The sequence below is a fragment of the Pteropus vampyrus genome, unplaced genomic scaffold, assembly GCF_000151845.1.
Source record: "Pteropus vampyrus isolate Shadow unplaced genomic scaffold, Pvam_2.0 Scaffold37, whole genome shotgun sequence".
In the NCBI taxonomy this organism is placed as follows: Eukaryota; Metazoa; Chordata; class Mammalia; order Chiroptera; family Pteropodidae; genus Pteropus; species Pteropus vampyrus.
In genome coordinates this window covers 7,785,704-7,800,817 of record NW_011888818.1, presented here as the reverse complement: position 1 = coordinate 7,800,817, position 15,114 = coordinate 7,785,704, and the positions used below count along the sequence as shown (strand labels likewise).

The window sequence follows — 15,114 nt, the reverse complement described above, 5'->3', positions numbered from 1 at the left end:
AAAGGGAGTTCCTTCTGCAGAACTTCAATTCACCCCCTTTGTCCAGCTTCTTGTCCTTACATGATCTTCCATCCTTTCCTGCCTGTTTTCTTCTGGGCCTCCCAGGGGGCCTGACCCTTCCTGAGCCTGTGTCTACACCTTCTTCAGGAGCCTGCCCACAAAATCCTCAGGCAGCCCTTGAATTGGTCCCACCCACAATACACAAAGCGAAGCCCTGATGCTTTAAAGCCATCATTTATTACCCACAGCTCATTAGTATTACACAAATCACAGGGATTAAGAAATTTTCTGAGAAGGTTAAAAAGACACTGCAAAGTAACTTGTATGGCTGAGGCATGTGTGCTGGTCCCTTACTCACACTGGCCCAGGGCTGGGAAACCACCTTCCTTCTGTTCACTGGCCTTTCTCCTCACAGGACCCCACCTTCTGCCAAGCTAGAGGCCCAGGACAGGAAATAACCCACCATCAGGAAATGTAAAGGGGTCTGTCGGCCATCTTGACATCTTGGGCTTTCGGTCCCTGCACACTCAGATTGCTTCCTGGAAATGGGAGAAGGCATCCCCAAGCCTTCTGGACAGTTTGAAGTGACCGGAGGAGGGTCGGGCAGATACACCAGTATTGAAGAACAAGTTGCAGGTATGCTCTGGATTCTGGCGCTGCTGGACTAGCCCTACCCTGACTGTGGGTCATGGCTCGGCCTGCTCCCCAGTCATGAAACAATCTTCCCATGAGGCCTGCCTTCCTCTGGCCTCAGCAGAGTGGGGGAATGGATGTTGGCTGAAAGTTTCCCTTCACAGTGTTCTCCGTAACCAGACCAGGGCTCGGCAGCATGGCTTGCTAAATCTCTGTCACCATCACCCAAGCTATAAGGATCACTTGCCACCACCACCCCACCAGGAGGAGCCCCTTTAGCTGACCTGAAATTGTATTTGGGAGCATGACTGGAAATCATCCAGGAGACAAAGTAAGTAGGTTATGAAATGCAGGGGCCATAGGGCTGGGACTGGGGTGGAGCTGGTTCAGGTAGCCAGCACAGAGGGTTGAGTTGGAGAGACCTCATCTCTGCCAGGCCTCTGGACGTGGTGGGAGTGAAGTTGGGGTGGGCAGTTCTAATCCCAAGGTAAAGTGCACAAGAAAAAGACTCGTTGAGAGGTGGGGCAGGGTGAGCTTGAAGTGGGCTTTGCAAAAGAGGACTCAGACATGTCCGGCCCTCAATCATTGACACATTATGGTGGGAGTAGCTAAAAAAATACCTGCCCTGCCCCTCCAATACCATGACACTCCTTCCTTCTGCTGTTTTGTCTTCCATGCTTGTCTCTGCCTTCTCCCCTTCCTGATGGGGAAGAGCGAGGGGTCCTCAGTGCAACATCCTGCAGAGCTAGCTGGGCGGCTCCCAGGGCCTGGCAAGGTAAGGGCAGCAAGGGATTCTGGGCGGGGGGTGCATGGTGTCGATGCCTGTGGAAGACCCACCTCACCACAACTCCCTCCAACCTAAGGACAGCGAGAGCAGCCGGTGGCCATGCCCTCACTGCTCTGCACCAGCCTCTTCCTGCACATGCACGTGTTCACCTCCAGTCAGATCTCTCGCAGGTGGAGTCACCAAGGGAAGCGAGGCCCTGTAGCTGCATGTCAAGGGCTCATTCCAGTTGGGGTCAGGGGAGGGGTGTGTTCAGTCTCGTGTTTCCTCTCTTTCGGGCCTTTCAGATGAGGGGGTACCCTGCTCACCCCCACCTCAGGCCCTGCTTTCCTCTGCAGAGCTCTCCCCTCTCCTGGCCTGCAAATGGAAGAGGGACAGCAGCCAGCAGCAAAGGGCCTCGAGGCCAGTGCAGGGTGAGAGGCGGCATGTGGGTGTGCCTCTTCTCCCCCCGCCCCTCCACTCAGGCCCAGGCATCACGCTACCTCCTCTTTCAGAGCTGTAAAGTGTTTGGCAAAGGTCAAGTGCTCGCAGGATGTGGGGTCACATACAGCAGGGAAAAGTCCAGGTTCTGAGTCCAAATGCTAGCCATTCCCAAAGAGGCCCACCCCTTTCCCAGTTCAGTGTCCACGCCGGGATGTGCCTGAGATGACCAGCATCTGCGTAGTACAGGCAAAGACGAGGAAGAGTGGGTGGGAACCTCTCAATCCAGTCTTCTGGTTCCGAGCAGAGAGTGAAAGCTCAGAGAAGAGCATGGATTTGTCCAAGCTCACACAGCCCATTAGTGCCAGAGCCGGGGCCTGCCATTCCTGGATTGAAGCTTCCTCTCAGACAGGTGCCTAGAGATTTGGCCTCCACACTCTCAGCCACAAGACCTTCTGCTCAGGAAGCAGGATGGAACAGGCAGGTTCGGTGGCTGGAGAGGCTCCCCCGATGACAGTCAGCCCAGCTCCAGCCCTACCCTTGGCCCCAGTGCCAAGCTTCCAGCCTGGTGCCCGAAAGAAGGATGTTCCGTAGTGCAGAAATGCACCAGAGTGCATATCCATGCTTAACACTGTTCCTTCTTGAGGCTTTCTGCCTTGAGCTGGGTCTTCTCAGGGGCCTCAAGGGGATTGGGGATCAGTGGAGGGTAACGACAGACCCAGTGTGTTACTGGGCTTCAGAAGAACTGGTTCTGCAGGTGTGTCATGGATAAAGGCCAGCCACACCGAGAGGCAGCTACCCATGGAAACTTCCAGAGGCCTCCAGTGTTCCTTCATTCCCTGGGCCACCTCCTGAGGACCTTAATCATAGCTGGTTCATCCTGTGAGGTGTAGACTGCCTCCCCTCCCTTCCCCACCCCTGTCCAGCCCAGGAAGACACCAGTCCTGGCCACAGTAATATCTTAAATCTACCAGCACGGCCACTAAAACAACTAGCTCCCAGGCCTACTCTTACTCCCGCCACCTGTCCACCTGCTAGCAGCAATGAATCTGGGCAGCTGCAACCAAGGCTTGATTCTGATAAAAAAACAACAACAACAAAACAAAACAAAGTATAAAAGGATCCTAACTCTACCAGTGGGCACTCTACAGTATTTTTCAGCTTCACACATAATTGTGCTGAGTAGAGTTTTGACAACCCCACGTAAGGCCCAGAAATGCATTTGATTATTTTTTATAGGAAATGTGTCAGAATTCCTCTCCCTTATGTTAACAAGTGAATAGATTAGTCTCCCTACCACTGTGGATGGAGACCGCCTCCCCAGGTGGCCCAGGACTAGTGGGGTCAGCTTGCCCCTCCCTGCAGGTGAAGCCCATAAGATTCCTTCCCCGCCCCTAATCTCCGGCTTGGACAACGCTGCATCCCCAGGCCAGCTGGCCACCACTCACAGCCCCTTGTTGTACACCACTGTCCGGCTGCTTGTGGCCCGGGCAATCTCAGGCTCTAACTGGGATGTTTCGATCTGAAGAGAGAGGAAGAACAGAAGGAGGGAAGGAGAGGGGAGATGGAAGGGAAGGGGTGAGTGGGGAGGCTGGGAGCAGCAGTTAGGACTACCCTGGGGCCCGCAGTTCTCCCCTTCTGCCCCAGCACCCCGGCTAGGGCCCACGTGTGCCACCTAATGACACATCTTCCTTCTTTTCTGCCTTCCTGCCAAGGGGCTCACAGGATCCCTTCCCACCCAGGACTTGCCGCTCCCTCTGACAGCGTGTCCGTGCGGTGAACATCCTATGCTCTGGCCTCCGCGTTCCGTGTTCCCCTCACCTCTGATGACCTTGTCCAGTGCACTGTATAATCCTTCTCCCAGGGCCACACCCAGACTCCTTAAATCCAAACCCCACTCCTTGGACCCCACAGTCCCCTATCCTTCCAGCACCCCACTTCTTTCTCTGTTTTTATACCACCGAGACTTCAGGTCCCAGACTCCTTACGCCTCCGTCTTCACATCCTCCCTCTGCAACCTGGACATGTGGGGCCATCGCTTCAGCTACTCCCTAGCCCAAGGTCCTTCCAACCCTAACTGGCAGAAACCCTGCCTTGGAGGAAACCAATCATATATCCACATTGTCTCCACTTGAACCTGACCACCTAATGGAGACCATTCAATATGCACTGTCTCTGACTTCGGCTGGACCCTTATGGTAGCCCGCAAACCCCTACCCTCTGGCTACATTGCTGGTCACTTCCCTCTCCTGGTCTCCACAGAGGGTGCTCCACCTCCAGCTCCCCATCACCCTGAGCAGATGAACCTTCTTTCTACTTTCATCCACTGGATATTTCTACTTTAGCGAAAAAAATGGAAGGATCAGAAGGACTCCCTCAGCATCCCATCATCAAACCCGCAACCTACCTACATCCATACTCTGCTCCACATCTGCCCTCCCGCTACCCTGTAGCAACTGTCTTTCCCCTCAGAAACAGACGTCCCTGGGCTCCACCTCCCCCCTGCCCACTCCAGGAACCCACTCTTGGATTGTCCTCCTTCTTTCCCATCATTTCAATGTCCATCAGCATTTCAACACAGACAAGAACTTTCCGTCTGAGAAAACCACTCTTAACCCCATGTCACACTGTAGCTACTGCCTGGTGCCTCTCCTCCCCAACCACCAAATTTCCTCAAGGTATTATCTACAGTCTCCACCTCCTCGCTTCCTAATGACTTTTCAACCCACAGCAAATCTGGCTTCTGTTCTCACCACATTCCACAAAAATCTTTCTCTCCAAGGGCACTGTTGACACCCTTTTTGTGACATCCACTGGATATTTCTCAGGGTCCCTGGGGCTTGGTCTGGCTGGGCTCTGTTCCTTGTACATGTCCCCTGGGTGACTCAGCCTTCCTGGTGATGCCTTCCTGAGGAGTCTCCATCCATTCTATGGATGTCTCACAGGCACTTGAACTCAACCCGTCAAAACAGGACTGAATCAACCCCTGTCCCAAGCCAGCTCCCCATGCTGCCACCTGATGGTTCTCTGGCCAGACACCCTGGGGCCGAGGCACAAGGTAGCATAGAGCAGCCTTGCCTTCAAGAACTGTCATGCCCAGGCTGTGCACATTAGAGGCCATACAAGAGGGAATATGGTGTGGACTAGAGCTGGTGGGCATAGCAGACTTCCTGGAGAAATAGGAATGCTTCCCCTGTAGTCTCTGGTACCCCAATACCCAGGCTCTAGCCAGTTGAGAGGGCCAAAGAGACAAGAGCTAGGCTCAAGTCCTGGGCCTGTTCCCCACCCCCTCTCCTCAAACCACCTCCTCCATACCCACCCCTGCTGGCCTCCGAGTCCCCTCCACTCCACCCGCTCCCCTCATCCCCACGCTGCCACTGACACAATGCATAGCGCCCACGCTTAAAAATCTAAATGCTTTTGAAAATGTTTAACCTAGTTAGACAAATTAGCAAAAATTTGTGCAAAACAATTTAGGTATTTAAAATATTCAATGTTTTTAAAAAACTGGAAAACTGTTCTTAGCTTTCAGCTGCAAAAACCAACAAAATATAACATCCCAGCAATCTTACCATGAGGTGTAACATAACCCTTCGGGAAAGCTGTTAAACAGCTACTGAGGCATCCTGGGAAATAGCACTTCATTTATTCAAATGCACATATGTCAGGCTTTTGCACCATATGTCATTCCAAGCTATTTACAGTAATAATTAAATCTTAATCAACGTTTAACCTCTGTAAAATGTTTGAAGAATCCTAATCACCCTTCAGACTGCACTAATGAAGGAGAAATATATAAACATAAAAGGAAAATGATGCATAGATATCACGCTGGAAAGAACAGTAATTGCAAAATTGTATTTCTTTTAAATATAATCAGTAAATGATGTAAAGTAAGCCAAGGAGTATTTTAAGTTAAGACATCTTGGATGTCAGAGGTGTGAGCAGCTAATTTTGTTCTGCTACCCATAACAGATGTAGCATATTTTATTTTAGTGCCATTATTAGCAACTTCCCATGCCGGCTTTCACTGAAGCACTGAGGCCCGCATTAAAATCGGAGAGGCTGCTCACCACCATGGTGGAGGACCACAGGCCAGGGCCACGGCCCACTCGGCCCACTCCCTGGAGAGTGCTGGCCCGGTGACCCTCTCAGTGGAGGCTGTCACAGACCCAGGGCCTCCAAGCTCCCCCCGGGCTCCCCACTGTGCTGAGGGCAGCAGGTAGGAGGGAAGTATGAGGGATATGCAGGCAGTGAGAAGGTTCTGGTGGGGAGGTGACTGAGGCACTCAGGAGTAGGGGCCTGGGGACAGAGCTGGCATTCAAGGCTTTTTCTCTCATTTCGGTTCAATCAGCCCTTGAGTCGGCAGATGTTTATGGCTGCCAACTGCATGCACCAAGGCTGGGCACACAGAGATCGATAAGATCAGTCTGTGCCCTTGAGAAGCTCAAAGTCTAGGGGAGGAGTCAGATATGAAAGCAGATGGATCCCAGAGAGACAAACAAAGTACCATGGAAACTGGGAAGGGGGCAGGGGTGCCCATGTACTGATGAAAGAAAAAGGAAGGAAGACTTCTCAGAGGAGGTGGGCCAGGAAGAAAAGGGAGGATTTTGACAAGAGGGCAGGAAAAGCTCGTTGGGTGAAGGGAAACGCATTAGCTGGCCAGCATGGCCTGTTCGGCGTGGGCCATGTTGGGCATGTGGGGTATGTGGCAGGAAATGGACAGTTCACATGAAGGAGTCAGCATTTTATCTGAGGGCAATTGGGAGCCATAGAAGGATTCTGAGCAGGGGTGGGCTCCATTATAGAAAAGTCTCTACGGTGGCGGTGAGTGTGGAGGATGGACTAGAGGGGCGAGGGGCAGCTGTGGGAATCAGAGGGAGGTGCCAGGTCCTGCGTTATGATGCCACCAGTGGGGCTGAGAGGAGGGTGCGGGCTGGGGATCCTTTCTGAAGATGAAATCCACAGGAGTTGATGACCAATCCCATGTGGGGGCGAGAGGGAGGTGTTGAAGACGACTGTGCGTTGGATGATTCCTAATTCTGGCTTGGGAGCTGGGGTGGTTGGTGACGCCATTCTCAGAGCCAGGGAATATGGGAGGGGAACGGGTCAGGGTGGGAGGGTGGTAGGCTCAGGTTTGACCATGTCGAGTCTCCCGGGTGGAGAGTCCTGAGAGGCAGACAGGTCCTGGGTTCTGGAGCCCTGGGCAGGGGTCTGGGCAGGAGAATGAGCCCGGGCTGTGTGAGCACAGCCGGAGTCCCTGGAGTGGAGGAGCTTGCCCGGGAGAGCAGATGGAAGGGGAGGGTGCCAGGCCTGGGGAACAGGCACATTTGAGGGGCGGGCGTAGGGAACAAGCCCATGATGGTGGCCTTGGGGGACCAGCCCAAGGAGTGGAAGCAGTGACAGAGGGTGCCGCAGAAACCAGGCAGCATGGATGCCAGCAAACGGTTTTCTGGGTGGTCCCAGTGAGGGCTGAGAGGCTTTAGTCTTGGCAACAGGATTTGGTGACCTCCAGAGTCCAGATTTCCTAACCTTCACTCGGTGCTGACCCCAGTCACGGCCTCTCATTTCTGTCCTGGCCAACTCGACTGGCCACTGGTAAAGACCCCTCCAGATCTCTGGCCACAGCTGGGGGTTGGGCCAATGGCCCACCATCTTGAGGTTTTGTGGGTATAAGGACCACTGCGGGTCCTTGCATCACCACTGGGCTATCAAGAGAGGCTGGGGCAGGGACACTTGGGCTGCCCCGCTTCCCCCAAAGATCACCTGCCTGAGGAATGGGGGTGGGGGGGTGCGCTGTCTCCTTCATAGAAATCACATCCAGGATCGTGCTGGTAAATGAATGTGATCCAGCTCTTTGGTAAGGGCAACCCTAATCAGCTCTGGGGTCCCCGAAGTAGGGACAAAGGGTTGTGCTGTTTCCTTGGGGTCTCCCTGCTGTTTGGGGGGCCAACAGGTAAGTAGAAGCCAGCAGCAGTATCTAACACATCAGCAGCAGAATGAATGGTGTGGTAGCTGTAGTGGTTCAAGGGCGTGTTGTGAAGGGAGGGAGGTGCCAAGGCCCAGTGGGAGGAGTGGGTGCAGCAAGGAGGTGCAGCACCACTTCGGTAGAGGCTAGCGTCCCAGGGCAATGGGCTGAGGGCAGGGGCTTGGTTCTCACCACAGATGAGCTCTGAAGGGCATCCTCTGGGGAGAAGGTAACAAGGAGAAAGAGGGCTGGGCAAGGGGCGTCCTCGGGGAGAAGGGGCGATCTAGTCCTAAGCTGCCAGTGGGGGGCAGGGAGGAACTCGTGGGTCCCTCTTTCTCTGGTGGACCCTTCCCCAGGCACCTGATGGCCAGTGAGCAGTGGCCCTTGAGGGAAGGGGGTGTCTGGGATGGGGAGCCAGAGCCCTGGAGGGTGGGGGCTGCAGACACCAGCAAGGAAGCTGAAGTTAGCAATCAGCACTGGCTAATTGGTAACCCCCAGCCCCAGAACTGGGGGTGCCAGGAAGACATAAGCCTGCTGGGAACACGCCTACCTAGCCACAACATAAGCAGTGTAACCCTGCTAGCATTCCCTGACTCTGAGGCAGAACCTGTACCCTCGCTCCCAGACAGCCTCATCAGGATTGTACCCCCGACACCCCAACCCATCCTCCAGATCCAGCCAGGCCCTGCTGTCCCTTGCAGCAAATACCCCAAGACTTCTGGTTGCATCTAAGGCCAGACACGGCAAACATGAAGCACTACATCCATTACCCCACCAGACTCCCCCGAGCACCCCACGGCCCAGCTGGCCGCAGAGTCCCCTAGAGCAGCCTGATGTCCTTCCTTTGTGGCACAGGAAGGGTTAACCCTGAGCTATTTGCCTCTGTCTCCAGGCTCATCCTGGGTGGGGGGCCAGAGTCAGGAATGCATTTGGGGCCACCTCTGTCTCTGCAACCTCTGAGTACATACACACCTGCAGCCATCGGCCAGTAGATAGTTTACATATTTGAACCTGGAGCTAAGGTGCAGAGACATAAACAGGAAACTGGATCCCTGGCCTGTGCCCCATTCTCTGGGGCTTTTACCTACTACAAAGAACTTCCTCCTCCTTGCCTTTCTTCTGGAGGCTTTTCTGCCTCCTTTTCAAAGGCGCTGGGCTGGGGGCTGGGGTGTGTTCAGTGTGACCTGTGACCTCGTGACACCACTCAAAGCTGCCTCCTGCTCCTGGCCAAGGAAGGGTCTGGACCTCTGGGGGCCTGCAGGTGGCATGACATTGACATGGGGTCCAATACTCAGGCTGGCACCTGGCTGACCCTGTGTGCCTCAGGCCTCTGCCAGGCCTGGAACCAACTTGCCTCCTAGGCAGTCACGTCCCATCCTTTCTCTCCAGGGCTGGCAGGCCTCAGATATACATCTAGGCCCCTCTTTGGGGAAGCCAGCCAGTGATGGGCAAAGGTGTTAGGCTGGGGGTGAGAGCAGCTGAGGCCTGAGCCTGGACCCCTGAGACAGGCCTCCGGTGCTAGCTCTGGGCTCCTGGTGCCTTCTCAATGAATGCTGGACTCCTTGGCACTAAGGCCTTCTGGGACCTTCTCCAGGTTCCCCATGCACTGCCTGCTCTCCATTTCCAGTACATTTATGTTTAGGCTTTGAAGCCTTAGGCTTCTAAGGCTGCCTCCTCCAGGAAGCCTCCCCTGATCTTTGCAGACCAAATCCATTACTGGCACCTCTGATGCCTCTGACACTTATTTCTGTCTTTATCATATCCCCAGTCATAGGCCTATTTGTACACTAACCCTCTGTGAATACAATGGTTGCTCATCTCATCCCAGTGTGAGCCATTGAAGACAGGACTCCTGTACCATGTGCACTACCAGACTTCAGTAAAAGTCAAATCAAATTGAAACAAGCTCCCCAAGTGCAGGGATCCTACCTTATACTTTTCCACCTCCCCTGTGCAATGTGCACCTAGGGGATGCTCAGACCCCCCTCCCCATTTTGGAGCTTTGCACTGTTCTTAGGTGCCCTCTGGTGGACCAATTTCAGAATCATTCTCTGTCCTCCACCTTCTCAGCCTAGAAGCCTCAGTTTTCCCATACGTGCAGTGGGAAGATTTTCTACCTCCTGGGGCTGAGTTGAGGATCAATCAAGAAATGGATGGGAAAGCCCTTCGGAAGCTTGAAAACCGATGTGCCGCTGCACTAGGAAGACAGAACTCCACGGTTAGCCCAGTGCCCAGGCTGGGTTTTGCTCGCCGGCATCTCCTCACGGCTTATAAGTCTGAGCCCCTGCTTTGGGCCGGGCATGTTCTAAGGACTTCACACATATCAACGCTTTTAATCCTATCAACAGAAGCTCTGCATAACCAAGCCTCCTCCTTCCCTGTCCTGAATTCATCTAGGTGTTCTAGAAGGTCCTAGAAAGAACCAGGGACGGGCCGAGAGGTGGCCCTGCTGAGGTCTGTCACTGGGGCATGTGTGTGCATATTCGAGCGTGTGCTTGTGTGTGGGCCTGTGTGCATGTGCAGGTGTGGGGTGGGGGTGTGGGGAACAGGCAACATGACAGGTGGCGTTGGCGTTCCTGAGCTCTGAGTGGCTTTGCCATTCCCATCCATCCCTCCTGGGGGTCCTGTGGGCAAACTCCAAGAAAGCAGCGGGCGGGGAGGCAGCAGATTTCTGATAGCAAAAATAGCCCACTTTGGAGTTCAGTAGGGACTGATTAAACCAGTAAATGAGAAAAACCCCAAACAAAAATCTCCAAGCAAAGTAGGAGATGAATTTGAGACTGGAGGGGAGGAGGCCCCTGCTCTGGGAGATGGTGAACACCTGTGGACTCAGGAGGACTACAGTGCTCCCTAGGCATTGCCTCTGGTCTCACATCAGCCCTGGAAGAGCAGGAGAAGCAAGAACCAACGAAGTCAAGGTGAGCCCAGATGAGCCATGCTCTGCATTAGGTGTTGATAGAGAATGCCAGTTCTCAGCCTTAGGGACACTCTATGTGTTGAGGGATGGAGAAAGGACTATTGTCCTGAGGGGGAAGATGGGACACAGGAAACACACGGTACCAGAGTCTACACCTATGAGGTGAGAGAGATCTTGCTGAGGCTCATTAGGGAAGACTTCCTGGAGGAGGGGTCATTTCTGGAACAGCTTGAATAAAGACCTGAGCTAATTCCCAACTCTTTCGTATTCTTGGTTGGGAGTTCAAACGTTTTCTCAGAGAAAAAGAGGCAAGCTAGTGGAGACATTTGCTTCTGGTGGGTCACGGCCCCCAGCCAAGTCGGTTCATCAAAAACCACAATTTTCCTCATGGCTGGTGATGGGGAGAGAGATAGTGGAGGTTCTGGTTCCCTGGGGGTACCCACATTCTTTTACAGGGAGAGTGTACCTCTTTGTTTCTTAGCTCTGATAGCTGGAGGGGGAGAAGGGAGGGGTAGGGGATAAGGAGTGAGAAGCGGGGCAGCTGAGCCTGCCCTTCAGGTACCTCATCTACAGTGTGGGCCTGGCCTCAGTGCCACCCTCTGGGACCAGGGCAAGATGTGGCTTGCGAATTGAGGGTCTCAGCTTTCCTCCGAACATACTTCTAGTGCCCTAGACCCTCTAGGGCTGAGGTGAGGAGGAGCTAGGCTGAGAGGGAGAAGTAGGGGTTTGGCAGAGCTGCCATAGAGGCTCTGAGTAGGAAGCTCTGATGATGCCTTTCTTCCAGTCAGGGTGTTTGGCAGAACATGGAGGGGCAGAGGAAAGGTGAGGAGGGGGTCCCCAGCTGAGGTGTCAGGGAAGGCCAAAGGGCAGAAGCCAACAAACTCACAATTGCAGGGCAAACAGGCCCAACAGGATACAACCCTGCTGCTAGTGACCCTGAATCCTTGTCCGTGCAAAGCTGACACACACGTTTGGACAAGCCCCAGCCCTACAGAGGCAGCCTTTGGCCTTCTCTTCCACCTGCAGCCCAACCAGAGGCAGCCACGCCATCTTTCCTGTGCCCTTGCCCCAGCCCTTACTGCTCCTGGAAGGCCAGAAGGAGCCAAGTGAGTGATGTTCCAAGGAGGGCCCATTCACAATTTGGCACCATTCTCAAGCCATGCCCGGCCCCAGAAGATGGCTCTCAGAGAGCACACCCATGCTGCAGACAAGACATCTGACTTAAGGTCGCAGTCCGCTGTCAGCTCTCTCAACTCTAGGACCAAGGCCTGGTCTCCTGGTTTCAATTCCAGAATCCTAATGGGCAGAGCCAGGAAGAAACTGAGTTCCAACACCTTATCTTGTGGCTGGGGAAACTGAGATCTTTGAGGTCAAGGCTAAGGTCATATGGATAGTTGAGGCTAAGGGATGCCATCATGAGGGGAGGAGGGCAGGCCTGGGGGACATGGGGCAACCCCCGGCCCTCACCTCACCAGGGACAGAGCAGAGCCCCCAGCGGCCCCCACTCCTCTGAATCTCACTCACGCACAGAAGAGCCCCACCTTCTCCTGTGGACACATTTCAACCTCACCAAATCAGCTAATTATTGACAGTTGGTGAAGAGGAGATTTCACTTTTTCCTCCTGTTAAACTGCTCCTAATTAGTTCCCTGTCACCATGGCTGGCTCGCCCGCCCGCCACTTGCCGTTCACGCGGTAATCCCGCTGCACAGTGCCTCATTAACCTTTTGGTCCTCTCCTGCCGCCTGCCAACAAGATGAAGACAAAAACAGATTGTGGAACAATGGCTCCGGCTTGTATGTGCAGCCCTGTTCCCCAGCCCCCGAGCTCCCAGGGGAAGAGTGGGGGAAAAGAGAGGGGAATAGGGTTGAGGGGGGAGCAGAAGAAGAATCGAGGAAGGGAGAAAAAGGCACAAAGACAGATAGAAACAGAAATAGGCAGGGATGCAGAAAGGAGGTCTTGGCCAAGGTAGTACTTCTTGTTCTGGGGAGACATGAGGTTCATTAAATGGGATTAGAAACACTCCCAGGTGGGGAACACTGCCTGTCACCATCCCCTGGTGCAGCCTCTTTTTGCAGCCAAGCCTGAGGGCCCGGGGACTGGACCCTGGACATCTCCCTCGAGGGACCTAAGTCACCAGTGTGTATATATGCGTGTGCGCGTGTGTGTGTGAAGCTGTTCCAGAAATAACCCCTCCTCCAGGAAGTCCTCCTTGATGAGCCCCACCAAGATCTGTCTCACCTCATACATGGAGACTCTGGTAGTGTGTGTTTCCTGTGTTCCATCTCCTCTCAACACATAGAGTGTCTCTAAGGCTGAGAATTGGCACTCTTTATCAAATGACCACATTTGCCTGGAACCCAGAGCCCTAATCTTCAGTGAGGCCAGGGTCAGAAGGGCCACCATAAATCAGGCCTCACTAAGCCACAGGGGCCTCCACAACCCACCTGACCTCGAGTTGCCCCCAGGGGAGCTCTAGCACAGCCCTCTGCTTTATTTTCATCATAGCTGCATCATCACTTGAGTTTCTTGTTTATTGGGTTTCTGTCTGCCCTACTGAACAGAGGCTCTCTGAGACTGGGTGCTATGACATGGCCTTCTCAATTATAGGAAGAAGGGGAAAGCACCCTAGTGTCTATGGGATGGGGAACTGACTTGGGGTGCGATGGGCCCATGCATGGGCACAGCCTTGGCCAATGCCCCACAGCCTTAACCTGCAGGTCACAGGGTCCACCAGGGTAGACTCCGTGTTCCCTGCATGGCAATGAGACTGAGCCTGGGAGGCCAGACCTTGTGTCCCCATTCTCACACCCAAGTTCCTAAGGAGGTTCCCTGCCCCACCTGCTGGCCAGCCAGACAACCCCCCAGCTCTGGGTCAGAGAACAAAGGCACTAACACCTACTCCAGAGGGTCCCTGTAGACATGGATGTGGATTCCCCACAAAGGGTAGGAGGGCTGGGTGAGGGTGCTGGAATGTTCCTATTGGTATGTTAGCAGGGAGCCATTTGGGGCTCAGACCCAGGCCTTCTCATTTTATAGTGTGGTAGGGGTGGGCAGGGGAGGGCTGCGAAATCCTTCTGTGGGTACAGAGCTCACTCCATCATTACCAGCTTTGGACCTTGATGTGCCTTAGTTTTTTCATTTGTAAACAAGGAATAATATGGGTACCTACCTTGTAGGACTGTCATGTTCTGGACCCCCATTTCCCCACCACAGACAACCAGACCCATCTACTTACTGGACTCAGAGACCCATCACTGCCCTCTCTCCAGGTTCCGAAACCCCAATTCACAGAACACCCAGTAAATGAAACTTTCTTTGCTGTTTTTTAATGCTTTCCCATCCCTGAGCTCAATTCTCTGAACAAAGAGAGAAAATGGACTACCATTTGCCTCCTAGACTGCCTCGTTTAGCTACATCACCATTTCCAAGTCTCGTCAACCCCTTCTAGTCCCTTCGGCAGCAGCTCATTGCAGAGAGCTCCCTCTTCTTTGAAATGTCCTTGTCCTCAGCGTCCATGAAGCTACCCCCTTGGGGTTCTCCCTCAGCCCTGGCTACTCCTGCTCTTTCTTGATGCCTTTTCCTCCTCCCACAGTGCCCCCACCCCTTCCTCAGCTTTAGTTCCCGCCATGCACCTACACTTCCAAGTCTCCAGACAAAACCTCTCCCCAGCGCCTGAGACGCATGTATCTGTCTAGGTAACATCCCTCGACAGTCAGTAGTACCTGGAACTTGAAGGACATTAGGAAGATTTAACACAAGGCACACAGAGTCTCCCAGCATGCTGCCTGGCCTAGTAGATGCTTAGCGAATAGTAGCTATTATTATTATTTGCGATCTTAATTTTAAAATTAACATCATTTCAATAGGCAGAAATATCGATTTGAAAAGAGCAGACAAAACTCTCGCCCAGGGATTGAAGTTTTTTCCTCAACCTCTGGGGTCATCGGGTTGGAAACATCACACCAATCCCCGCAGGCCAGCCAGGCTAGGAATCAGTTCCTAAACTCAATCTCCAAGTCCTCCTAGCTAATTAATTAATTAGTGTTCCAGCGATTACTCCTGTTGACAACCTTGGTGACTCTTGGCAAAGCCGGGTCAGCCCAAGCAAGTCCAGACTTATTGTGGCAAATCCCACTGGCTTTTGGGATGTGAGACCTGATCCCCACACAGCAGAAGCAGCTCCTCGTTAGAGAGAATTAATTGGGAGGATGAATGGTGGGAATGAGGTCCTCTCAGCCAACTGGCTGATGGCCTTGGTGCTGTAGGTTACAGTAAGGCCTCAAAACACCTATTAATGCCCAGGCCTGCCTGCATCCTGGTAGGGTTGATGCAGGTGAGGAGGGGCCTCTGAAAATCAGGTCCCTACCTTCCCCTTCCAGAGAACAGACTT

At 53.5% G+C, this 15,114-nt stretch overlaps 1 protein-coding gene across 2 annotated transcripts in view; it reads right to left on the bottom strand.

The window, feature by feature from the left end:
* Window positions 1–218: 218 nt before the first annotated feature.
* The window catches only part of SFXN5 (sideroflexin 5), a 110,651-nt gene continuing 95,755 nt past the window's right edge, over window positions 219–15,114 (bottom strand). The window contains exon 15 of one of the 2 annotated variants that reach the window (XM_023529492.1): window positions 219–3,359. In XM_023529492.1, coding sequence (XP_023385260.1) covers window positions 3,282–3,359 — 78 coding nt within the window. In that variant the 3' untranslated portion in view covers window positions 219–3,281. The remainder of the gene's footprint in view (window positions 3,360–15,114) is intronic. The other variant, XM_011358160.2, reaches the window with a different exon arrangement.